The sequence below is a fragment of the Leptonychotes weddellii genome, chromosome 12, assembly GCF_054177405.1.
Source record: "Leptonychotes weddellii isolate Sample4059 chromosome 12, ASM5417740v2, whole genome shotgun sequence".
Lineage (NCBI taxonomy): Eukaryota > Metazoa > Chordata > Mammalia > Carnivora > Phocidae > Leptonychotes > Leptonychotes weddellii.
The window spans coordinates 15,960,415-15,986,548 of record NC_138380.1 but is presented as its reverse complement, the minus strand read 5'-3'; the positions used below and the strand labels follow the sequence as shown (position 1 = coordinate 15,986,548).

The 26,134-nt window shown below is 50.6% G+C and overlaps 2 protein-coding genes and 1 long non-coding RNA gene across 10 annotated transcripts in view; 1 reads left to right on the top strand and 2 right to left on the bottom strand.

Annotated features, from left to right (window-relative positions):
• LOC115939361 (uncharacterized) overlaps window positions 1-9,481 on the bottom strand; it is a 203,532-nt gene extending 194,051 nt beyond the window's left edge. For all 8 annotated transcript variants that reach the window (XR_014139121.1, XR_014139117.1, XR_014139123.1 and 5 more), the window contains exon 1: window positions 9,343-9,481. This is a non-coding gene — a long non-coding RNA (uncharacterized LOC115939361). The remainder of the gene's footprint in view (window positions 1-9,342) is intronic.
• Window positions 9,482-9,592: 111 nt separating this feature from the next.
• TMEM140 (transmembrane protein 140) lies at window positions 9,593-20,484 on the top strand. The gene is made up of 2 exons (XM_081800071.1): window positions 9,593-9,679; window positions 18,585-20,484. Exon 2 carries the CDS (start codon window positions 18,621-18,623, stop codon window positions 19,173-19,175), a length of 555 nt encoding a protein of 184 aa, XP_081656197.1. The 5' UTR covers window positions 9,593-9,679; window positions 18,585-18,620; the 3' UTR covers window positions 19,176-20,484.
• On the bottom strand, window positions 20,345-26,128 carry CYREN (cell cycle regulator of NHEJ). The gene is made up of 4 exons (XM_081800066.1): window positions 23,990-26,128; window positions 22,725-22,881; window positions 21,811-21,886; window positions 20,345-20,937 (listed from the first exon to the last, which is right to left on the bottom strand). The coding sequence occupies exons 1-4, from the start codon at window positions 24,528-24,530 to the stop codon at window positions 20,686-20,688; spliced, it is 1,026 nt and encodes a 341-aa protein (XP_081656192.1). The 5' UTR covers window positions 24,531-26,128; the 3' UTR covers window positions 20,345-20,685.
• Window positions 26,129-26,134: the final 6 nt, after the last annotated feature.

Sequence of the window (26,134 nt, the reverse complement as noted above, 5' to 3'; positions counted from 1 at the left end):
TGGGTGTTATACGAAAACAATGGATCATGGATCACCACAACAAAAACCAATGATGTACTGTATGGTGACTAACATAACATAATAAAATTAAAAAAAAAATTGGTACAGCCACTTTGAAAGACAGTTTGGTGGTTTCTTACAAAACTAAACATACTCTTACTATATAATCCAGCAATCACAGTCCTTGGTATTCATGTAAAGGAGTTGAAACTTATGTCCACAGAAAAACTTGCACACAGATATTAATAGCATCTTTATTCCTAAGTGCCAAAACCTAAATGAAACCAAGATGCCCTTTAGTAGTAGAATGGTAAATAAACTGTGGTACATCCAGACAATGGATTACTTAGCACTAAAAAGAAATGAGCTACCAAGCCATGAGAAGACATGGAGGAACCTTAAATATTTATATTGCTATTCATTTATAAAAATGAATGAGGTTGTCCAATTCTATCCATTATAGAAAGGCTGGTAATGAACTAACCCACCCTCTAGAAACTAAAACCAAATCATCTACATGAAATAATTGACTTCAGGCAATAGATGGTGAATAGCACAGGACTGCGATGCTTGTGAGAAGGAATATATGGGATAAACCCCCCCTTCAGTCCCACCTTTCTCCCTAGAGGCATTTTCCAAACCCTGGTTCAGAGAATTGGAATCCAACAATCTTACTGGCCAGACAAAACAGAGATCAGAGTTTGCATCTGCTACGATAGCTGAAATTTAGAGGCAGGGTGCTAAAAAAGAGGAACCACAGAAAAATAGCCCCCAAAATCTATGTAGAAAGTTCCCCTCAGGTCCTTGACCATATCCTAAGATGTTTATGTAAAGGCAAGTGTATAGTAAACAGAGTAGAAAAGAGTCCTGGGAAGACACCGGAGTTCCAACTCAACCAGAATAGAGACACCTTGGTGAAAATCTCCAACATTGAATTGAAACCCCAGAAAAAAACATGTCCTGTGAATAAAGACCATGCATAGGAGCAAGGGCTCTATCCTAGGACGAAGGACAAAACTGGAATAGAACATTCTCACAAAGATTAAAATAAAATCCCAACAAGATAGAGATAATCTGCTAGTAATGCAAATTCTTCCAGAACAAAACTAAATATTCTTTAGAAGAAGATAACATAATCCAGCCCTTCTATAATGTATTAACACCATGTCTAGCATGTAATTAAAAATTAGGAGACATGAAAAAAAAGGTGACCAATAGTCAAGAGAGAAAGCAGACAACAGAAGCAGGCCCAGAGATAATCCAGTAAATGGAGTTAACAGAAAAGATTTCAAAATGATCATTATGTTAAAAATTACACAGGAAAAGGTGAACAAAATCAATGAAAACATGAAGCATTTCAATACAGAATTAGGCTTTATTTTCAGAAAGAATCAAATTGACATTCTAGAACTGCAAAATACAATCTCTGAACTTAATCATTCATTACATGGGTTTAACAGCAGGCTAGATACAGCAGACCAAATCAGTTTTAAGACTGGTCAAAAGAGCTCTCCAGAATAAAATTTAGAAGATAAAAAAAAAAAAAAAAGGCCAGAATAGAGGGTAAGAGAGATGTGGGATATACAGTCTCTTAACTTTCAATGTCTAACTGAGTTCCAGAAGGAGACAAGGAAGTGAATGAGAGAAGCAATATTTGAAGAAATCTGCTGAAGTGAAGCTCAGCAGAGCACGAGCAGGATAAATGTGAGGAAAACCATACTTAAACACATCATGGTCAAACTAGTAAAAACCAAAGGTAAAAGAAAAATTGTGACAGCAGCCAGAGGGTGGGGGGGGAAGCCACATTTCCTTCAAGGGAAAAACTATGAGAATTCGATCTGATTTCTTTACAGAAACTGTTGAAGCCAGAAGAAAATGGAATTGCAATTTTCAAGAACTGAAAGAAAACTGACAACCTGAAATTCTAGGTCCAAAAGAAAAAAAAAAATCCTTTAAAAAATTGACGCCACTATGAAAGAGGAGGGCCGAGTATCTACGGTGACACTGTGCTCTCAGCAAACATGACCCGGATTCTGATCATCTTTGGCTCCCCATGCAGGGCAGCAGTGATGCCAGGAGGAGGTGGGGTTCTGAAGTTGTCCCTGATCTACCAGCTCAGGCAGAGGGCTTTAGGAGATGAAACCAAAGACCCGCTAACTCTGGGGCTTTCGTCCTGACATCAATAAATTGCTCTGTAGAATTAGGCTTTAAGAATGATCTGCCGTCCACCACCAAACAAATAATAAATAAAAGTTATATTTCATTTTTATCTCAGAAGGGTGAGCACTCTTTCCGAATATAAAGAGAGGTTGCTTAAGTCATTTTTTTCCATAATAAGGACCTTTTATACCATGGCTGACTTCTTTACTTTTAGAAACATATTATAAACTTTTTTTTTTTTTTTTTAAAGATTCTATCTATTCGTTTGACAGAGAGAGCCAGAGAGCACAAGCAGGGGGAGCGGGAGAGGGAGAAGCAGGCTTCCCGCTGACCAGGGAGCCCGATGCGGGGCTCAATCCCAGGACTCCAGGATCATGACCTGAGCTGAAGGCAGACGCTTAACCAACTGAGCCACCCAGGTGCCCCTAGAAACAGGTTATAAACTCTTCATTGGCAATTTCTCTCTCAAATACATTATAAACAAACAAGGACCACTTCACCAAGCATCGGCCCTCTTGGGCCCCTCACCCCTAAGCCTGGCGAGGGCCTCTGTTCTCCCGGCACCCTGCAGGACTCCCCGGCCAGCCTGGGCTCGCTCTTGCTCCCATGGGCAAAGGCTGTGCGGAGAGAACTTCTCGTGGCAGAGTCCTGGGGGGCGGACGAAAGCAGCCGGGGGCGCCAATCTGCGGGAGACATACTAGGACAGAGAGATTGTGTGTCAAGAAACCAAAGACGACAAAGTGAGCCGAGACAGTGATGTGCTCCCCCCCAACCCCAGCGGGGACCCCAGGTCTGAAGAGGACTGTGTGCTGACGATGCAGCAGGTGCAGGAGGGAGCCTGGGTCAGTGAGGCACGCCGAGCGCGCCTGGACCCAACACAGCAAGGCTCCACGGAAAATACAGGCAATGTTAAGGCCTCAGAAGTTCCCCTGGAGGTGTCCTGAGTTCGTAACAGTGAAGGAACGCCTCTGGGGAGGCCCTTCATCTGCCCGGCGCGGTTTGTCTGCACCCACCCAACACAGGCTCAAGCAGGCCCACAGGGAAGGGGGAGCCTTGTAACCTTGCCGGGTAGGATCTGGCTTCAAGCCTGCAGAAGGAAACTAACTCGGAAGGAGGAGGCTCCCCGCAGAATGTGGGCCTGCACCTGTCTCCCCATTGGGCCCGAACATGCTCACAGGCAGAGAATGTAGGTGATGGTACGACACCACTTTCATCCTCTCGGTTTTGCAGGGTGTCAGGTGGGGCCAGAGCTCATGGGTTAGTCTCCTCTGGCTGCAGTTGGCCTTTCTATAATTCCCCCAGTGCACAATACGCACCATGGCTTTGTGTGTGTGCGGCAATGAGCAAAGTTAGGGTGTAGTCTTTTATCCAGCCAGGCCTCCCTGGCCCTACCTGACTGGTAGTCTGGCCGGGGCTGCCAGCACTAGTTTGCTTTAGAGATAGAACATTCCACAGGGTTCCAAGCAGATAGCTATGGTCCACGGGATACCGACAACCAGCAACCAAGCTTTTGGAGCTACACAGACCTGTTGGACTGCCACAAAGCTATCTTTCCAGCTTGGTTCTAGAGCCGTGCTCTGGTGCTGGAATCTGACTACTTGAGACAGAGCCCTTTGGGTTTCCCTTCAGCATATGCTGCTATGATCCTTTCATTTTTAATAAGAAGCTAACAGACTTTAAGGAGGAATAAAGAGGTAGCCACATGCTTTTCTGTCCTGGTTGAAGAACATTATTAGGTCAGTGAAAAGATTAAATGAGTTTATACAAGGCTATGGATCTCTCGGGTCACCCCTCGTAGAGGCCAGTCCTCTGAAAGTACAAAGTCTGTGTTTGGCAGCACTTAAGAGAAATGTGAATAGGCTGACCTCTGCACTTGAGGACCCAGTGGACTTCTCAAAAATGAATCAAAAAGCAAGCTCCCCAAACTGCCATGTTATTGTGTGATAATGGCTCATCTCTCAGAACAGACAAGATCGGGGCGCCCAGGTGGCTCAGTCGGTTAAGCGTCTGACTCTTGGTTTCGGCTCAGGTCATGATCTCAGGGTCATGGGATTGAGCCCCGCGTCGGGCTCCACACTCAGGGAGTCTGCTTGAAATTCTCCCTCTCCCTCTCTCCCTCCTCCGCTTACTCATGCATGTATGGTCTCTCAAATAAATTAATTAAAAAAAAAAAAGGGACATGATCAAAGGCAGATTGAAACCCTTCCAGTCCCAATAAACTAATGCTAAAGGCATCTCAGAAAAAAATGTAGAACCTCCAAGGGAAATACTGGATGGCTGGGATAAAAACACTCCTCTCGGGCGCCTGGGTGGCTCAGTCGGTTAAGCGACTGCCTTCGGCTCAGGTCATGATCCTGGAGTCCCTGGATCGAGTCCCGCATCGGGCTCCCAGCTCGGCAGAGAGTCTGCTTCTCCCTCTGACCCTCCCCCCCTCATGTGCTCTCTCTCTCATTCTCTCTCTCAAATAAATAAATAAAATCTTTAAAAAACAAAACAAAACAAAAAAAACACTCTCCAGCAAAATCTAAGCCTCTTTCCCAAGAAGACGAGGAACAAAAAACATGGGGAACTGAAAGCCCCCCCACAAAAAAAGGTTTGAAAGTATTACACATGAAGGACACAGGCTGTACATGATAAAGTAGCCCATAAATTCTCTGACTGAAACTGTGCCGAAGGTGATCAGTTTACCTGCTCTCTTTAGAGAATATCCCCCAGATGACCCAGGGGTCCAAAGGAAAGGAGGACACTTATGCCACGAATTCACAGGGACCCAGGGTCACACGCAGGTCTCCTTCAGATGTCACTGCAGTCGACCCCTGAACAGCCACACCCCCGGCAGGACATCTGTTTTTTTTTTTTTCTCTTCAAAAGTAATTTAGAGTTCGAGTACACAATACTGAACTATCAATTATCATCACCATGCTGTACATTAGGTCTCCAGATACAGCTTAGAAATTGAAAGACTATGTCTTTTGTCCAACTCTCCCCTTTTTCCCCTCAACCCAGCCTCTGATAAACTCAACTGCATTCTGTGTTACTGTAGGTTTGATTTTTTTTTTTTATTCCATTTTGTGAGATCATGGAGTACTTGTCTGTGTCTTGTTCATTTCACTTACTATAATGTCCCCAGTTCAAGCCCTATTCCTTTTGTGAAAAATCAACCAAATAAGAAAATAAAAAATAACGAAGAGTGTCCTCCAGTGTCATCCATGTTGTTGCAAATGGGATTTCTTCCTCATGGCTGAGTAATATCCCAATATATCTAAGGATATAGATATAGATTATATAACATAGAATCACACTTTCTTTATTCATCTGTCAATTTGCTTAGTAGATCTCAAGTGTTATCACCCCCCAAAAATAAGTGAAGTGATGGATATATTCATTAACTTGATTGTGGTAATCATTTCACAATGTATATTAAATTATCATGTTGCATACTTTAAATATATGCAAGTTTCATTTGTCAATCAGAGTAAAGCTAGAAAAGACAAACCACAAAAAAAGGCAATTTCGATTTACCTCTAATGAACACTTTAATTGCTGCTGTTTGATTTTTTTTGTTTGCTCTTATTGATGTTTGAGAGAATTATAACTCCTGAGAGCATTTTTAAATATAGATGGGTTTAACTTAATTATGATACAGTATTTCTATTTCATCGGGTCCTCTAGAATGGAAGGAGGTAAATATTGCACTTATATTATTATTTAAACCATAACTGACAGTTTACAAAACCAGGCAGGATATCTGGGGGTGGGGGGGTAGGGAAGACTATGTCAATATATTATTAGAAATCGGTAAAAGTAGCTTAATATTTACCTCAAACTTATTGGTATTATTAGTTTTAACAAAAGGAAAAACCTAAACAACAATAAAAACATCACAGTTAAACCTATCAGTATTTTTATCAGTTCTAAATTCATAGCTTAAGGGGCTTGCAAGTTACAACCATTTGTTTCTTATTTTGTAATTTTCTGAAATTTGTAATTTCAGATTTGTTCATGTATTCAATACTTAAATGTCCTTAGATTTTATTCAGTTAAATTTTTGCCTGGGTGACTCAGCTGGTTAAGCATCTGCCTTCAGCTCAGGTCGTGATCTCAGGGTCCCGGGATGGAGCTGAGCCCAGTGTTGGGCTCCCGGCTCAGCAGGGAGTCACCTTGTCCCTCTCCCTCTACCCCGTCCCCCACTTGTGCTCTCTCTGTCTCAAATGAATAAATAAAAATCTTTTTAAAAAATTCTTTTTTCCCCTTTAAAAAACAATAAAGAGGCAGAGACTCAGTTCTAGACTAGCAGCCTGAGAGGTTCCTCCATCTACTCCCCTGTGAGACTACCCTCACTGGTAAAAAAAAAAAAAAAAAAAAAAAAATTAAACAACAAAAACCCTCATTTAAAGCCTCAGGAAATTGTCCAAAGGACATACAACAAATGAAGAAACATTCAAGAAAATCTACTAAAATCTCAGACTTAAGCCATACCCACTCCTCCCTTCCCACTGGTTCAGCAAGAGGACAGCTCCCCTCTCCCTGAGCTGGTGGCCAAGGTGACAGGCATCACTGTCCCCCAGCTCCCAGTCAAGGGCTGGGGCATCTTCGCGGGAGGGGCAGGCTGCTAGCATTTCTCCGGTCCCTACCTCTGTGTCGCAGAGAAGAATGGTACAGCCCGGGTCCCCTTGGCCCGGGCTTGCTCCTCGGGTGGGGAGGGCGGCGGGGAGAAAGCTGAAAAGGCCAGAGGGACTGCCCCACCCCCTCCAAGCTCCAGAAAAAGCCGGCCGCTGCCTCAAGTATTTCACCCCCGGAGGAGAGGCCTGCCCTGCGAACCGAGAGCTCTGGAGTTCTCCCCAAGGACACTGATGTCTTTGGAACAGAGTGTGGGGAAGCTCTCGGCCCAGAGTGCTGGCAAACCCAGTGGCGATCTGGGTGATCAGCAATGAAAAGGAGGCTAGGAGCTTGATTAGAGCAACAAGCTCAGCCAGAGGCCAGCTGTGTAACCGGAGAGAGCCGGTGAGAGGGACTGCTAAAAAGAGCCTCTAGAATGTAAAAATTACATTTTCAATTACACTTCCAGTTTAAAATGGCAAACTGGGCACTTTTAATTTTGTTCCTTCTCAAAAACCCACTAAAATCATAATTTCTGTTTAAGACAAAGCTGCACAGATGAGAACAGCAGAGAAGACTCTTTGGGAAGCTGTAAAGCAGAACAGCTTTATACTCGCAAAGAACAACACGAAGGCCAGACGCAATGGAATAAGGCTTTCAAAATTATCAGTGCAAGTTACTTTCACCTAAAATGCTATACTCGATCGACCTTCGATTGATCAAGCTTAAGGGCAGAATAAAGACTAAATCCGTAAAAGCCTTTGATAATGGCAATAGGAGATCCCGAGTCAGAAAGAGGCAAAGGGAAGCCCCAGAATGGTGGGGAGGAACCTTCCAGAAGGCAGCGGGTCCGAGGGCGCTGGCGGAGCCTTTCTCAGGAAGAGGTCAAGTACCATGCATACACATTTCTCGAAAAAAGATTTCAGATTTGCGGGCTGGACTGGTGTTAAGCACATAGGAATCCAAGCAAACAAAGAATTAAGGCAATTATTATCTCCAGGGAAGATTAACAGTTTTGCGGGGAAGGAAAAAAAAAATCACAGTTTTCTACACAGCTCCACTACTGTGTGTGGTATTTACATATTACAGTATCGCAGACACTGAATATTGATTTAAACAAAACCAGTTTGGACGGAGGAGGAGGAGGAAAAGACTCATGCTTGAGGAACACAGAGTCAGGGAGAAGAAAGCTAAATCTTCATCTGTTACAGCTGCTCAATCAATAGATTAGGCCCGAAGCTGAAAACCCAGGAAGTACCAATAGACACGGGTTATTCTGAGAACTGAGGAAAATAACCTAAGAATCCGCCCACAGGTGAAAGCGCTTGCCTCTGGGGAAGGTGGGAGAATGTGGGGTTGCCACTTTTCATAACCAACTCTAAACTGACACTTTTTGAAACTACTGGGCATTGTAACTTCAGATGAATGTTTAAATATATACATTGCTGTCTCTTGAATACCGTATCACTGTACTCACCAGTGTTCAATTTTTAGAGGAACTATTTTATATTTGTACCAGAAAGTTAATTCGGTCTCTGCCTTGAAGGCATTGTCAGGAAGGTTTCGCTAAATATTTAGAAATTCTGCTTTGAATCAAAACACCTGCCGTCACCATGTGCCCAGTACTCAGCACTCAGTGCTAAGCACTCTCACACCTTATCTCCAATTTCCACAACAACCATGTCAAGCAGGTAGGTTTCCATTTCACCGATAAGAAACTGATGCTGGTGCTCACCTTGATTAAATAATTTGCTAATCTGCGGCAGAAAGCCCTGACCCCAGAGCCCCTCTTCTTCCTATCAGACCTCATCTTTCTAGGGTTTCAGTTTAAAAGAACTACAAATAAATAAAATCTGAAAAAAAAAAAAAAAGTAAGAGGCGCCTGGGTGGCTCAGTTGGTTAAGCGACTGCCTTCAGCTCAGGTCATGGTCCCAGGGTTCTGGGAACGAGTCCCACATCGGGCTCCCTGCTCGGCGGGGAGCCTGCTTCTCCCTCTCCCACTCCCCCTGCTTGTGTTCCCTCTCGCTGTCTCTCTCTCTCTGTCAAATAAATAAATAAAATCTTTAAAAATAAATAAATACATAAAATCTTAAAAATAAATAAAAGAACTACAAAGGGGGGGAATGTGGCATTTCAAGGAACTCCCCCTGGGGGAAGGGAAAGGATTCCAGTATTCCTAGGGTAGCTGTCTACTGACTTAAGCGAGCTTTGCTCCAAATTGGAAAGCCCAGCTGGTCATGCGAGCCAAGGAAGCAATTTTTTAAACTCTGGCTAGGAGCCCCGCTGATTACAAAATAAAAGCTTCGTGCTGCTCTTATGTTGAAGGAAGAGACGTTCCAGCGGCCTAAACATCCTGGTGGGACCCCGAAGAACACCAGGGTTTGGGTCCTGGGAAGCCCAGCCATCCCACAAAGGCGGTTTGGGAAAAGGAAGGGGCAGACAGACGGTGGGACCGGGCCCGGGGCCTTAGACCGGAGGACGGGGAAGGTCCCTTGCGAATAAAACCCTAGGTCGTGTTTACGCGGCGTCTAAACGCCAGGCCCTTTGCCGTGCGGGATCCGGGTGTGCTGTCCAGACACTCACCTGGCTCTTGCCGTCCCTCGGCTCACGGGCTCTAGTGTGGGGACAGGATGCGGGCTGCTGAGCCGCCACGTTGTTTACAGCCCTTTTTTCCGAAAAGCCACGGGCCACCGGCGAGTGAAGAAATGAAAGTGAAATCAGCTGCTGGGGCACCAGTCCGCATCAGGGGCCCGGCCTTCAGACTGCTGTTGACTTGGGCACGAGTGCCAACGCGACCAGGGCCGCCGCCCCGCGTCTGCCCGCTCGGCCCCGCGGCCCCCCGCTGCCCCCGGCCCCTCTCCGGAGCCCGCGCGGGACCCGCCTGCCTGCGAGGCTCGCCGCGGGGTCCGCCTCTTCTGCGGTAAGTACCCGCCCGCACGCGGCCCCGCGGGCCCCCGGCGAGCCTCAGGCCCGCGCACGCCGCCCACATTCCGGCAACGAGCCCGGGCCCGCACCTGTGCCCCCGCCCCAGGACCTGCCGTGCCCTGCCCGCTCGGCCCTCCTTCCCGCAGCTCCCTCCGGCACCAACGTGGGCGCCCCCGGCCCCCAAGACGGTGCGGGCGACGCCAGTGTCCCCCCGGGAGAGCCACGCCGGGACAAGTGTGGGCGCCAGGGGCTCGCCCCAAGTCCGTACAAATGCGTGTGTGTGGCCTGCGGGGTGGGCTGCTGCGCAGAAACGGGCAGCCAGGCAGGAGCAGATCCGCGACTCGCAGGAGCTAAACTAGTCCTCGAAGTTACAAAACCACACTTAAAATCCTTAAAACACACATTGCGGGTTAAGATTGTCGGAAAGACCTGTGTTCTTGACTCGGGCTATTACAGGGTCTAAGATTTTTCGGACCCTCTGTTGCTAGACTGCATTGCTTCTCATGCCGATGGAAATTCATGGTGGGATCTTGGGGCTGCTGGTGCTTATCTTAAAATATTTTACTATGGACTGTTTCCTTTAATAACTTCTGTTATACTTCTTCACCTGTAAAACCAAAGGCTCCTTTGGGAAAGAAAACACACACACACACAGAGAAAACACACACACCCCTTCTTTCCTTCTTACCTCCTGACAACTAGTGTGCATTTTTCAGTATCTTCTCCCTACACCCCATCCCTCCGGAAGCCCCAGACCTGAGACTCAGTTCCTAAGACTTGGGATTCTGCGCATACTCCCCTTTCTCCGTGTTCTTTCCAGCCAACTCCTGCCTTATCTTACCTAATCGTGAAGGGTGTTTATGTTTGTTTTCTGCATTTCAGTTTTACATAAATACAGCACCTAATTCTGGAATATTTTTAATGCAAAAAGAGAACAATTGTCCATAAGGCTGCCACCACCCACAGATAGCTACCATGGCTAACGTTAACATTTTAGAATGTTTCCTTAGTCTCTGTCTTGCTGTCATACTATAGAGTGTGATTTTAGACGTGACTTTTCTAAAGTCTGCAGAGTTTCATTGCCTTGATATGTCTTAATTTAATTCCACTGGTGGGCATTAGAGTTCCTTTCCATTTTTTGCCAAATACTGCGATGAACATTCCTGTATATAAATCGTTGATTGCGTTTCTGATTGCTGCCTTAGGATAAACTCCTCTAAGTGGAATTACTAGGCCAGAAAGAATGGTTTTTAGGGGTTTCAGTGCATATTGCCAAACTGCCTCCTAGAAAGTCTGCACGGATGTTTAACCATTTCCACCATCACCGCATGAACATGCCCGCTTTGCCATGCCTTCTGTGACAACCAACGTTTTCATCTGCAGTTTTGATAGGGAAACTCCTAGGTTATTTGACTTGGCATATCTTTGCTTGCGTTACAAAAGGTACAGACTTTTTTCATGTTAGTTAATGAGATACCGCGATTTACATAAGAAGAATATATATTTGGTCTTTATTCCCCTTCTTGGCACAGAGCTCCTAAAACCCTTGGAATTTCCTAAGTGATAATAGAGATAAGGGTGTCTTCTTTATTCATTAACAAGCTCCTTTCAAGCACATCTGTTATGTTAATGAGCTGACTTCTGGCAAATCTCTATAGATGGGGTTTGGTTGTCAAGGGAAGCAACCTTGGGATTAGAGGGCAACTTTTAACCCCAGCCCACAACCTCCGGGGAGGCCGACTGGCTGGAGATACAATCACCCACACCCAGTGCCCAGTGATGTCATCCATCAGTCCTGGTCATGAAGCCTCCTCTGGAGCCGGGAGTGGGGGAGGAGGCCGCTTATGGGACTAAGCGCTTTGCCTGGGGGACCTAACACTCTCTTCAAGTAGATGGTGTCAGAATTGAGTTAAATAGGACACCAGCTGGTGTCACAGAGAATTGCTTGGTGGAGGGAAACTCCCACACATTTGGTAGAGAGTATAAAGCTACAGTGACCTATTTGGCAGTCCTTCTCTTCTGAAATGTCCTCATATTCTTTGTCCCTTTTTACAGGGGTTGTTTTTCTTACCTATTTGTATGAACATTTGGTATATTAGTATTATTAATCATTTCATACTTATTGCAGATATTTTCCATGCTCATTGACTTGTGATTTATTATGTTATATGGAAATGTAACTGTCTAAATGGTTAAATCTGTACAAATTTTTTGTGATTTCAATTTGCTTTTAAGTTCAGAGTGTTGTTTCTCAGTCGTAAATCAAATCTTCACTTTTTTCTAGGTCTTTTCTTTTTTTCCCCTCTGTTCATCACATGTCACGTTTGGATCCATGTGAACTTTATTTTGGTATATGGCAAGAGACAAGGACTTAAACCAGTTTTGTCTGGTTTTCAGTGAGCTCATCATCCGCTCCAGCGCTAGTTAATGGAAAACCTCCCACTGAACTGTAATGCCACTTTTATCGCATATTAACTTCCTACGTGTGTCTTTTCTGAGATACTCCACTCTTGAGCTGTCCATCCCAGTACACCCGGGGGGCTACCATTGGGGGGGTTGGGGCCCAATTTCCCCCGTTATTTCTAGGAATCTACCTGGGAACCGGATCCTGTGATTACTTCAGTGACTCTAGCCTCAGAATGGTACATCTTCAAGTGATTTAATAAGTGTTAACAAATACCTGCAAATTTAATCTTGGAATACATGGACAGTGTGTTCTCATTAGCAACTGAGCTTCCTCAGAGCTTGGCACCCCGGGCTCACAGCACCTCAGCGTTCTCAGCCCTGTCAAATGACAAAATGAAAACAATTCAGGCATGAGATTACCCTTCCTTGATTTGAGGGACAACAAGCTGTGGACTGGGGGAGGACAGCGCCTCCCAAGCATGGAGCACCGGGGCGGGATTTGGGGCAAGAGCGTGTGGTGGAGCGAAGCCGCAGTGTGGAAACCAGGGGGCATGACTAGCTAGGAGGCCCTGCTCTGTGGGGTAAGGCGAGCTAGCGGGAGCAGGGTTCCAGGGTTGTGCTCCGTGTGCGTTAGGGGTCCTCGACGGCTGACTTAGGCTGAGAACTGCGACCTGGGCTGGGCGCCGCCGCGGCCTCCATGTTGTGGTCCAGGCACATGAAGAATTCACTGTGTCAGCCCCAACCTAGACATCAACAGACTCTGGGAGGGGATCCCGAGACGCCCAGCGCTGCTGTGAGGGGAGCTAGCTTCTGTCAGCCTCCGGCCCTCTCCTCAGGCCGCCAGCCCACCCCAGCCCCGAGACTGACCAGGCCAGGACTGGCTTTCGCAGGTTCCCCAAATACTGGCCCTGCAGGCTGGAGGGGGAGGCCCCAGAGCATCTGCTACTCAACTTGGTGGTGATTTGCTTTCTTTGAGTTATTTTGTGTCTTGAAGCCCTTTCATATGCATTACAAACTCGCCAGGGAAGAACCCTCCCCTCCCGTGTGAGGATGGAGGTCAAGTTCCTGGGAAACTTACCCATCTTTCCAGCCAACTCTCTAAAGACCTCTTGAAAAATTTAAGGTCTAGGTGTTCGTGACTGTCGATTATTCTTGACGTCCTCCTCTTCTTGGGTGCAACAACATTCAAGTAGGCCTCGGTGCGTTCCGCAGGGCTACCTGGCAGGATGCGTGTGAGGTAGCCGCTGGACTTGGCTCCGTCTGTCCCAAATCACAGGGCCGCCTGGGCTTTCAACCTGCCATCTGGGCACCTAGCTCCTTGTGTTTGGGGGAACAGGGACATGAGTTAATGGAACACTTGGTTACAAGGATATAATCCACACCTGTCACCCTGGCCTACGAGGCCCTCCGGGACCAGGGACCACTCGCCGGTCCGGACTGGTCTCGTCCCCTCTCCTTAGTTATGGGGCCGCTGCCCCGGCCCTGGGAATCTGTTCATCTCCCAACCAAGCGTTCAAAACGACTGCACTTGCTCCCCGGAAGGCTCTTCCCCTGGCCCAGCTCAGCAGGGCTCTTTCACGTTCCTCAGGCCTCAAACCAAATGTCTCCTCCCCACGCAGGCCTTCCCTGACCCACCGATCGAGACGAATGGCTTCCTCCCGTCACCTTCTCTCCTTTACTTCATCCTGTTATTTCCTTCCCAAATCTTTTCAAAATTATAATTATCTTTTTAAAATTATACCGTCGGCATTGGTCTCCCCAACCAGAAGGCAAGCTCAGTGAAGCCAGGCCCCTGGTTTGCCCTGAATGCTACTGATTCCACAGGGCCTGTGACAGAGGGAGCCATCCAAAATGGGCCGTTCATGGAGTCACGAGAGGAAACCCTGGCCTCCTCGGTAGGAGGGGGCTGTGGCTCTCTGTCGGGATTGCAGGAGGGGGCCGGGCGGGAGAACCAAGAGTGACAGCCAGTGGCAGTCCCAGTTTCTAGTACTACTTGCTTCAAACTCTGCTTCGGGTCCGGGGAACCTTAACCTTAGCCTCCTGTCAACTAGCTGTGGAGTCCCGCCGCGAAACACCAAATGCGGATGGGCCCAAGGTGCAGGCCTGTGCTCGTTATGAAGGACTGTTTCTCCCTCTAAATTGTCTTTGACCTTTGCCCCCAGCGGGATCATCTGCTCGCAGGGGCTAGCAAGCAACAAAACAGATGAACCAAGAGCCAGTTAACGTCACCGGAACCACCGCCACAGCCTACTTGAGTAGCTCGGCCAACGGGGAGGCCTTGAGCCTGATGATTTTGGCCCTACGAGCAGTCTCGGGGTGTGGTCCTGTTTCTGCTGGCGAAGCTGCTTTCCTTTACGGGCGGAATTAAGTGCATCAGAATGGCACGTGTTGCCTAAAACACCGACCGTGGGGAGACCCGGGCACATGTGCCCACCTGCACACACTTGGGAGGCACCGCTGCGGCCCAGGTTGGAAAAAGAAGAACCTGGGCTCCTATTTCTGCCAAAGGAAATATGACACATTTCCCTTTCTTCTTCCCTTTTGATTTTTGTCAGAACCACACCCTAGCCGTGAACACACTGATCAGAGAGGAGTTAGTCCGGGCCAGGACCGCCTGACACTAAGCACTCCGTCGGGCTCGTCCCGTCAGATGGTTTGTGTGGCTTCATTCCGCTGACATTTTCTTCCCTGGCTTCGCTTGGCTCTCCATTCATGCGGCACTCCCAGCCCTCCTCCTCTCCCTGCCCTCACCTCCCTTTTCTCCCCCGATCGATCTCGATCAATCGATCGATCGCGGACACCGCTCCACCAGGATCAGCAGAGCTGGTGCAGCAGGCCGCGTGCCAGGCACCGGTCGGCCGGTGTGGACAACTGCCGTGCTTTGGTCTCGCAACAGCCCCCAGGAACAGGCCTGCGATGTTCCAGACGGGGAGGGAGGTGCCCAAACTCTGAGCCCAGAGTGGGGGCGGTGTAAACACAGGGAGGAGTTTGAGCAACTCCGTGTGCCATTGTGAACGTTCATTCAGTCATTCACACGTCATTCAGTAGACATTGAGTGCCTGCCTTGTGCCTGGTGGCCCTGGGTGTTGGGGCCGTAACAGTAAGTGATAGATTTTTTGGTAGATAAACAGCCAGTCAGCCAGCTAACCACAGATACATAAATGAGCAGCAGATAAGTCCTGGCCCTCATGGAGTTTATATCCCACTGGGGGCGAGGGTGGGGCGACAAGAAAAGGTTGAGAATGGGAGACGGTAAAAAGGCTGCAGGGAGAGAGCAGGAAAGGGGCCCGGGGAGCCCCAGCTGCAGCTGCTGGGGGTGGGGGTATGCGGTCAAGGTGAAGACGCTAATCGGGCAGCGTCCCTGAGAAAGGAACACTGGAGCAGAGAGAGCCAAGGGAGGCGAGGGAGGGAGACCTCTGACGACAGAAGAGCATTCCAGGCCAGGAACTGGCAAGTACCCAAGTCCTGACTTGCCTTCAGTTCTTGGAAAATACAGCAAATGCCACTGTTAGTGGAAGCTGGGGGTTGGGCGGGCGGGTGGGGGGAGCAAGGCTAATAGGAGAGGTCCCGTCCCCAAAGGAGCAGGAAGAAGGCCAGGTCATTGTTCATGTTGCACGAAAAGAGGGCACCCTTGGTAGCACGTTCCAGAAGATGTACAGCCCTCCAGGGAGAGCACAGGATAGTATTGCGGGGGGAGGAAACTGGAGATCCGGGAGTCCAGTGCCCACACTCCTGGAGGGGCGGCTCTCCGTGGGCCCCCCACCCCCCGCCGCGGGCCACATTCCAAGGGCTCGCTGGACGCCTAGTGAGTGGAACAGAATTGCCGTGGGTGGCAGATGAGCGGTCACGTGGCATGAAAGATGTGCAGGGGTGCCCTGTGAGGCCCCCTCGGGACGTCGTGAACAACAGAGGCATGCAGGTGTGCATCGGGTAGATGGTGAGAGACCTAAGTCCCAGCTCTACAGAACATCTGGGTACTGGGTGACATTAGACGTGCGGGCAGGAAGAACGGATCCAAAAAAAATAGGACGAGGATGGGTCCTTTTGGTGTTTTTACATAAGACAAAGGAGAAGAGAAGGGAGTTTTGTGGGAATGTCGATCATTGGGTTAAGATGAAAATGTAATATGGAAAGCCATGAGCAGACAGTGACAAAGGAGAAGGTGTAAGTAAGTGCAGGATCAATACGGGTACACAACAGAGTTCTGCAGTGAGTAAGCTGGTGGGTATTTTAGCCGAGATGGAGACCGGAGCTACTGACCCTCCTCTGTGAAAGGGAACAAAGGTGCTAGGACAGTTTGTGAAGTTTCTTTTGATTCCATGACTCAGGAGAGGGCACTTCAGGGGTCTTGAGAAGCAAGTGCCAGTGGCAAGAGACGGTGGTTCACCAACATCCACCACAGCATTATTTCTAGTCTTACAAAGTAATGTCGAACAACGTAATATATACAAGTGTACTCACGCTATCATGGTGTTTACAAAGCGGGATACAAACATACAGTTATGCGAGCGCAACTGTGTAAAACAGCATTATGGAAGGAAATGTGTTGTTAAGAGTGGTTATTTCTACAACCCGAAGGTACAGATGATTTTTAGTCGTTCGCCTATTTTTCTAGTGTTCTACAATCAGCATCTATTGCTTTGTTGTAAACAGGAAAAAGTTCAGCTAAAAAGGGTGACGGTGACTCAGCAGTCTCCCCAGTTACCCTCTGAAGGAAGCAAGGCTTATTGTGAAAGGGAATTAAAAAGCTCACGGTGGCAAGAACGTGATTGCTAGGATTGTTAAAGGCCAAAAAAGCCAGGGTGGGCTCCTAGGACAGCAGAGGAGGGGAGTGCCATGGGCTTTTCCAGCCAAACATCGTAAGCTTTCACTATGAAACATTTAAATGACAAAGAAGCTAGGACCAGCCTCCAGCCTCTTAGTCCACGAGGTCCTGAAGTCTGTCCAGATGTCCTACAGGACACGAGCAGCAGCCAGCCCAGCGCTGTGCGGCCCCACATCCTGTTCCCAAGTGCATGTTCTTTCTCTCCCTCCGGGCACCTTCTGTTCTCACAGAACAAATAAGGGATGTGGTCAGACACCCCTTCCTTCCAGTCAGCTGTGGGAAAGAGGGAGGGCCCGCTCCTCCCCAGGGGACCCTTCAGACGCTGCCCTCCGGTGCTGACCAGATGTCACTCTAGTTTGTCCCCAGCACCTGTTGTCTTCTGAGGCCTAAGGCCAGCAGCACTGAGTTCCCAGGGCTCTGGGCTGTCAATGGCCATTTTATTCCACACTGGAAGATTTACAAATATAAAGGTATCGTATGCAGACGACTGTTGTAGGGGCCAATTTGGAGAAGTCCTTTGGAGTAAAAATGGAGTGAAAAGATTTTTCAAATATGATGAGGAAGGGGTCTACTACATGACAGGGATTACCATGAAGTTTTCTGCAGGTCAATTGGGCAATATGCAATAAAATCACCAAAAATTTTTTTTACTTTTGACTCTGATTGTACTCTTAGAGATCTAGCCTAAGGAAAAATCAGAATCGTACAAGCATCTTCCCTGATTGTCACTTATAATGGTGAAAAATGGACACAATCTGTCTGATAGTGTCATGGATAAATCTATGACATGAGCTATTACACAGCCATTAACCACGTTTTTGAAGACCATTTAACAGCTTTGAAAAAAGGTTCACAATAGTCAGTGAGAAAATCATTGTGGTCAACTGTATGATTATTTAAAAATACACCACATAGGAAAAAAATATTGGTAGAAAATTAACAGTGATTCTATGTATGCGGTGGGAGAAGAGGTGATTTTTTCTATTTTTTCTTTTAAAAATGACTTTCCAAGATTTCTATAATTACTGTTGTCAGGAAAAAATTGTAGACACTTAAAAAGTAGGGAGTACGACTGTGTGATTTCATTACCGGGTGGCCTCTCGTCTTCACCAAGTCCTGACTCCCAGAGCCGGGCAGCTGAGCTCACAGGGCTCCTCAACCCCAGCTCACGTGAGAACATGCTACAGAGCTTCTAGAACAACCAGTGCCTGGCCCCAACCTCAGAAGTTCTGATCTGACTGGTCTGGGTCCCACTGAGGGTGGTTCTTCCAGCTCCTGGGTGGTGCTGCTGTCCCCCACGGAGCCTGTAGCACCGTCCTCCCCCTCCGGGCCCCCAAGGAGCGGCGGCTCCTTCACCCTCGACGAGCCCACCCTCGTCAGGACCTGAGCAACTCCCTCAGACGTTTCCAGTGGCTTGTGGTGCTGAAAGTGCAGCGAAGCCCCTGTTGAGAGGGCATCAGTGTGCACGTTTCAGGCACTCCCAGCTGCCCCGCGGGGGGCCCTTCCCCCTGAACTTGGCCCCGAGAGGCGGCTGAGGACTCACCGAGTGGGTGCTGCCTGGAGGCTCCCTCTAACTTCTGGTTCCCGCTGGGGTCGGGAGGAAGGGTGGCACGGGTGTTTACGGAATTCCAGGAGCTGTGAGGACGCTCACGGATGTGCCTTCCCGCAGGTACCCGGAAGGCGGCCGTGCCAAGGGCAGGGGAAGATGACCACGCCCAGCCCGAGGCAGGGCGCACAGCTGCGCTTCCTGGCCATCATGGCCGCCACGGCGGCGGCCATCTCCCTGCTCTTCTATGCTCTCCTCTGGAAGGCCGGCAACCTCACGGACCTGCCCAACCTCAGAGTCGGCTTCTACAACTTCTGCCTGTGGGACCAGGGCACCGGCTCCCTGCGGTGCCGCCAGTTCCCTGAGCTGGAGGCCCTGGGCGTGTCGCGGGTCGGCCTGGCCCTGGCCAGGCTTGGTGTGTATGGGGCCCTGGTCTTGATGCTCTTCGTCCCCCTGCCTCTCTTCCTGGCCTGGTGCCACAGCAGCAAGGGAGAGTGGCGGCTGGCGGTGGGCTTCCTCGCCACGTCCTCCTTGCTGCTGGCCGGTGGCCTGGGCCTCCTCCTCACCTACACGTGGAAGTGGGTCAGGCTCTCCCTGCTGGAGCCCGGGTTTCTAGCTCTGGGCACCGCGCAGGCCTTACTCGTCCTCTTGCTCATGGCCACGATCGTGTTCCCTCAGAGGGCGGAGGACAAGAGCAAGCTGGACAACTACTAGGTCTGTCAAAAGGTTAACGTGATCGCCAGAGTTCAGTTTGAACTATGCTCAGAGAAGGTGCCAGAAACTTGAGGGGCTGGTATGTCTTCTCAGCCTGTTTGATAGCGAATGCCCATCTCAAGCCCTAGGAGCCAGGCCCGCCACAGAGAAGGTGGGGTACCTAGAGTCAAGAGGCCAGGAGGCAGCAATGGCGGGACTTCCAAGGTTCCCAAGGGCACCCCCAGACCACACAGCTCACCGTCCTGAGAACTCCTGCTTTCCTGCACTGATCTGAGCAAGCCATTCTCACTTCATCCTCAGGCTCATGGACAGAGGACTCCTGTCACGAGGCCTGACTTCCAGAACGATTTGCCAAATGTCAAACTAGAACCCAGTTAAGGTTTATGTCAACCAATGGGGAACATTATGAGAGATAGCGAGCTCGCCTCGGTGTCTCTTGGGGCTCCCGGTTAGCAGGCTCCCCCTCTCCATGGTGGGTGCGATGTGATGAGCCCCCTTTCCCTAATACCACTCCCGAAGGCCCAGGAGTGATCCCTTGAGGGAGTCACTAGAGACCGAACCCGTGGGCACAAAGAGAAGCCTTGGTGGCTCTGAAGGCTCTCCTGGAAAGGCTCCTGGACCCGAGGCCAGACAAAGCAGGGGCGTCAGCAGGCAAATCGTTCCTAGCACGGGCCCTGGGAGTTGGGAACAGAATACACCAAATCCCCAGAGAGGTGAGGAAGGTGAACAGAACAGCTCCACGTACATACTGATGCTGCATCCCTTCACTTCTCCACCCAGAAGTGCAAAGGAGAAGAGCACAACCTCCGCCTTGTGGACCGGTTTGTATTTCTGAGCACCTGCATGTCGGAAAACCTGTGCAGCAAATGCCCGCCTCATTCCATCTGTCCAAGGCCACCCTGAATAGAGACAGAACTGGGGACTCTGGCAGGATCTCGGCTGCAGAGTCTCCTGCGGGCTCCTGTCCCAGTCTTGCTTCCCAACTGCCCGGGGACTGAGGCTGAGCCGCCGAGTAGAAGGAAGGTGGCAGCGTGGGGGGCGGAGGCCTTCCAGTGCAGATCCCTGTGGGCAGGACATCTGCCTCCCGGGCTGCACAGGGGATGGAAACAGGCTTCCTCCTTAGGGAGAGATCCCGCTGACTGTCGGAATTCCAGTGAACTTAGCAGCTATACTCCTTCTTCTTTCAAATTTATTAAGTTGACTCTACGACGGTTCCAGTAAGTGTGACCCCCTTGTCCACCTTTCCCTGAACCTGGGAAGTGAATAAAGCCAGACCCTCAGAGTGGAGGAGGCGCAGCGCAGAGAGAAATTCTATGGTTCCTCACTTCCACACACTCAACGCGACAGCTCCCAAGGCCCAAAGCCTCCTGGGCTTCCCCTCCTTGGTGCATCTGCCAGCCCAGGGAGGGGAGGACTGGGCCTCTTCGGCATCCTCGGCCAGGCCCCAGGCCGGGAAGGGAAGCCGGCTTCCCTCAGCGCCCTGGGAAGGAAGTTCTGGGAAGTCTGTCCCTTAGCTGAAAAATATCTCCCTGACATATTTTAACATGTCCTCGTCCTCCTCAGGGCTGCTGCACGCAGAGTCAGACCCCGTGGGCCCCTGAGGAGGGCGGAGGCCTGGAGGAAGGGCGTCTTTCCCATTGTCCTCATCCTCACTTCTACTCCCAGGAGAACTCGGTGACAACGTTGAGCAGGTTGGGGACAGCTGTGGTTTATCAGCGCCCGCCAGGGTCAGCGGCTCCAAGGGCTTTTCCTGTTTCCGGGCCTGCGGGAGTAGGACAAATGATAGGCAAAACAGACATTATGTTATTTCCCGAGTGAACGTGACAGTTTATCCGTCAGCAATGCAGAAGCCACCGTGAAGCCCAGCGTGTGACCGGGTCAAGCCCTGCTCCTCCCGCTCCCCACCTTTCTACCCCTCACAGCTCCTGTAGAAGTCAAGACCAGTGTGGGAGAGACGTGGGCAGGGGCCTGAAGAATACCAGAGTGGAAAAGAAAAACAGGAAAAATATATCTGGAAAGGCAGGGGTGACAGAATGGAAGGAGCAGGGGATACAAAACTTGAGTGTGGGCCTAAGCTCTGGCACTTATTGGCGGTGCAACTAAGGGGAAATCCCTGGGCCTCGATTTCTTTATCTGTAAAATGGGGATAATATCTGAACTAACGATCACCAGGTGATGGCAAGGATTAAATGAGACAGTAATACATGAAAGTATCTGGTCGGCTACCCAATACTAAGGCGGTACAATTACACTCCGCCTCAGAGGCCAGGGAGGCATTCGGCTAAGGAGAAGTACAATGGTCAGAAGTCACCAACTGAGACCCTTCGGAGAACATAAGCAGTTAAAGACTTCCCGTCCCCTTCCACATACCAGCAGAGTCACCCCAGAGACGGCTGCCCTCCCTCCCGTGTCCAGACCCAAACATTAAGTCCCACCTCGCGTGGGGAGAGGCCGAGGGGAGCGCGACCTTGAGAGAAGTGCCAGACAAGGGCCTGGTGGAAGAAATGGGACGACAGATGACGCCTCCCTCCCCCAAGGCCGCCTGAGAATGCACGGCGTCTCTTTTGTTGCCATTAATCAAGGGCCCAGTCCAGTTTCTGGTCCTCCGAGTAAGAAGAGACGCAGCTGCCTGTACCTCAATCAGGGTCCCCAGAGCGACATCCACCATTTCAGCTTCACTCATGCAGTACACGGTCCTCGCCGCGGCAAGCCTGAAAGGAAGGCATGATGCTAGGATGGGGACGGACGGGTCTCAGGTCTCAAGAGGGGGAAGAACACGAGAGCAAGAGTCACATCCCCAGGCCTACCCACCCGCCACCGCTTTCCAATCTGGCCGGCTCCTGAGGGTCAGTGCCCCACGTGCAAGGGACACCAGCAGATCAAATAGATCATCGCGCCCAGACACGACTGACCCCCAACCTGCACCCATGACCACAGTAGAGCAGGACTGCAAGTCAGAAGGGAGGTGGGTCCAGTTAGGACAACTCAGAAAAGGAAGAGCCAGGGAGGGGGGGCACTGTAGTGCCCAGTCTAGGAGAATGCAGGGACGTCCCCTCCCCGGCAGCCCGAAGACTCCCCCAAATTACCACCGTTCAACTAACTGGCCCTGCAGCTTCTGATTCCACGCTGGCCCAGCAACTGCTACTCATCTGTCCGTCCCTGAAGATTTGCCCGCGGGGAGGCTGGACCCTGGTCCACTTAGCTTGACCCCTGGCTGGTCACAGTTTTTGGTGCAAATGAAGAGCCTGGCATTTTGGACAAGTGGTGTCTGAGAGCTTGGCTAATGTGTGCAAGCCAGAGGGGGAGCACTGCCTGGGGGCTGGCCCTTGAGGGCCTGGCTGCGGAGATGCACCCGCAGAGGCGGGGTCTGTCTGTGAGGGGAGGGCTCACTTCACCCCTGCAGGCTGTGCACCTGCGAGCTGAAAAGGCTTCTGCAGGGCTGAAACACCCACCCACCTCCCTGTGGAAGGCTCAGCCCCAGCAACTGCTACGCCCCCAAACCTTCCCTCCTCCTGATTCCCCTAGAACCCCAGCCGGAAGTTGTCCCACCTTGCTGCAACAGTCCTCTGCGCTGCCGCCGGCCGTCTCCTTCCCTTGGGGGTCTTCGCTGGAACCTTTCTCTTCTCGGCCTCCTGGGCTGTCATCCATGTGGGAAGGACCCTCTTTTTATCGTCAGATTTTAAGTCTCCCATCTCGCTTTTCTCTCCTGAAGATGAGTCAGGGCCCAGGCTTAATGATTTGCTTTTCTAATTCAGGACAGCAAACCCCATGCTCATCACATCAGGAATGATAGGTCTGTGTGTCCTGGAACAAAGTCCAGTGAATTCTAAGAAGTTAGAATACTTCCAGTCATCAGCTGTAATTACTGGTCAGGACAGGCCAGAGGTTAGCTGGGCAGAGAGCAGGGCCCAGGAGACTAAGACAGGCCACTCCCCCTGTCCTTGCCATCCAAGGTGCTCGCTGCCCTCAGGGTGCCCCACCTCTCCTACTCTTAGCATATCTCTCACGATCTCCCCCTCATCTCCCCAACTCCAGACTTATTTCCTCTACCTTGGTGTGGTTACAGGGAACCCCAAGACCCTTTTGATCCCCAGTAAGGTTGAATCAACCAACACTCCCTCCCTTAATCCAAAGATACTTCTGACTGGCCAGATTTTAGCCAGTGGTAGGGATCAGGGACCACAACTGATGCTGGCTTTGGGATGGGAGAATCCCAAAGGCCCCAGGGCAGCCTCTCATCTGACCTGGTCTCTCTTCTCCCTTCCCCCTAACGCTCAGTCCCCACCCTGGGGCTCAAAGGGTACAAATCGAATCCTGAAAGCAGCTTAGGGCTCCGCCTAGGGAGGAGCTTACTGGAGTAGATGTTTGCCTAGAAAAGGGTCAGCCCCGAATAAGGGATCCCTCTCTGAATCATAGTCATTAATTGCTCATTTAGGCTGTTTACAACTTAAGAAAAAAATGAGCAGGACGTCATTCTAACCTTTCTGGCCAGAGGACAGACCTTGGCCAACGTACCTCGTTGCAGTCCAAATTCAGGCAACGTTAATAGTCATTCCCACAACTAACGAGCACTGCTAACCGCCAGGCATACGGACATTTATTCGACCCCAAGGCAGATATTATCAAGCCCATTTTACAAACGAGGAACTGACTGCAATGTGCACAAGGTTACAAAGTTTGAAATGGCCAGCCAGGACTCGCAGCCGGGTCGTGCAGGCCAAACCTTGCGCCTAACCGCCGCCATGCTGCTGGGGCTCCAAGGAGGGCAGAGGCCCGGCGGGGAGGGCCGGGGAGGCAGAACGAGCCCGCGCTACCTGGGGGGAGACCGAGCTCCGCACGCTCGGGATGGGCCCGGCACTCCCAATCCACCGCCCGCCGCTGCCTCGGGGACCGTGCGCCGCCCCGACCGCGGCGAGACGACTGCCAACCTGCGGGGGCGAGAGCGGAAGGGAGGCACGTGGACCTGCACGCGGGGCCTGGCGGACCACGGGAGGGAGGCCGCCCGCACGCCCGCTCGCGGCCCCGATGCTCCGGGCAGGGGGGCAGGGCGGAGCTCAGTCCCGACGGCGCGCTCCTCGGGTCCAGGCTTCCCGCCTCCCCCGCTCGCCCGCCGCTCTTCCGGATTCCCGGGGGCGGGCCCGAGAGGCGGCCCGGGGCGGTGGTGGGGACGCGGCACCGCCCCCGCCCCGCCCCGGCACTTCCGGCCCCGGCCGCGGCCCGCGCGGAGACCCGGCGCGCCCCCTGCAGGCAGCTCGCGCCGTTGGCGTCCCCGCCCGGATCGGGACCCGCCTGCGGTCTGGGGGCCTGACAGTCTCTCCTGGACCAAACTCCGCTCGGGCTCCTCTGAACTCTCATCTAGGCCCTGCGTTTGGAGCTTCCCTGCCCCTCTCTGCACCGTCCAGTTTTAGCAAGCATCCTACCAAGTCATTTTAGCCAGGACCCCCATCCCCAAACCTGATCGCCCTCCCATTTGGGAGGGTTCCTTGTCTTTCACCATCTTGCAGGTGATGTCTGATCACCTAGATTGCCTTCAGCAAGAATCCTGGTGCTGAGTTTAGCCAGAGCCCTCCTCCTCACCCATCCCCCTTACCCCTGGTGTTTCCTCTTAGCAACTTTCCATCCACTGACCCCACCCTGCTCCTTGGCTATAAAGTCCCTTTTCCTTGTTGTATCCAGAGTTAAGCCTGATGGCTCTCCCCTGCTACAAAACCTCACTGTAGTACCCGCCCTTGAATAAAGTCTGCCTTGATATTTTTAACAAGTGTCATGAATAATTTTCTATTTAACATAAAGAATATTTTTTAACAGTCCCCAAACATGGCTCCATTTGAGGTGTGCTAGTCGGACTTTATCCTGGGCCCCCCGAGTGAGAAATTAGGGTGAGGGGAGGAGGGTCTGCATTTTTTAAAGCTCAGGATTCCCACAGGGATCAAGGCCAACTCTCCCTACTGGGGGTCCACATCCCAGGGGGAGGGGGCACAAGGTGAGCCCCTTGGGTGCAGGAAAAGAAATTAAAGCCTCTGTTTATATCTGTTATCTTAAAGGAAGTAGGTGTCACTAACACTGAACATTCAGATTGGTGGCCAGGTGCTCCCTCTTGGAGCGGGGCAGCTCCACAAAGCTTCCCAGGTGGTCTGCGTTCAGCCTGGTTCTGAGCACTGCCGTGGACACGTGGAGCTAGCATCTAGTTTTCGTTAAAATCACACTCAGCTTACAGCAGGCTAAAAGAGGCCAGCAAAGAAACCCCCAGGTCACAGACATGACAAAAAACACAAGCATAAGCTGTCACAGGTGAACCTTCTCCTGCCATACTTTGAAGTAAAAGGATGATCAGAACTGACCGTCTGGCCCCCAAATGTGAAATTACCAAGGCAGCCCTTTTAACTGATTTATAACAAATCCGCTAATGGGGTAATGAGTCTCCATACATTAGAGGTGCACAACAGGGGAGCTCCATCCCAAGCTTGGGGACTCCGGACCCTGAAGCTCTCTTCCAGCTGTGTGGTACTTTGGGTTTCTCTAAAGCACTTTCACATGCTGGGCCAGAAACGTTTAGCCCAATCAAGGCTTAAGGAGATAAATCCATGGTTTCAAGTCATAAAACCAACCCATCGTACACTAGGGTCGTCTAGCTGCAGGCTGAACCTGGACTCTGCCTCCAGTCTTTTCCGGAGGGCAACACCCGGGGCGGAGGGTGGGGGGAGCAGGCCCTGCTTCTCTGGTCCCACAAAAAGTGTTAGAACCTCTCTGACTTCCAGGGTCCTCTGCTCTCAAGCTGTGAAGCATCATTTTGTTTTGTGAATAAAGGAACAGAAAATACTTGTTCTTAGTCCCTACAACCTCTTCCATTCGCCAGCTAAAAAATGAGGTCTGAGGAACAGGAAACCTTTGCATCTGCGTGAGCAGCTTTCTGTTTGAAGGGAGAGAAGCCCAAGCGGGGACAGAAAACTTGAGCTGTG

What these genes read in the sequence shown, in the direction of transcription:
- TMEM140 (XM_081800071.1), top strand. Translation starts at nt 18,621, where the DNA reads ATGACCACGCCCAGCCCGAGGCAGGGCGCACAGCTGCGCTTCCTGGCC.
- CYREN (XM_081800066.1), bottom strand. Translation starts at nt 24,530, where the DNA reads ATGAGAGTTCAGAGGAGCCCGAGCGGAGTTTGGTCCAGGAGAGACTGT. An exon ending in GGAGCTCGGTCTCCCCCCAG is followed by an intron (nt 22,882 to 23,989) that starts GTAGCGCGGGCT and finishes ACTCATCTTCAG; the next exon opens with GAGAGAAAAGCGAGATGGGA. An exon ending in CTCTGGGGACCCTGATTGAG is followed by an intron (nt 20,938 to 21,810) that starts GTACAGGCAGCT and finishes CTACTCCCGCAG; the next exon opens with GCCCGGAAACAGGAAAAGCC.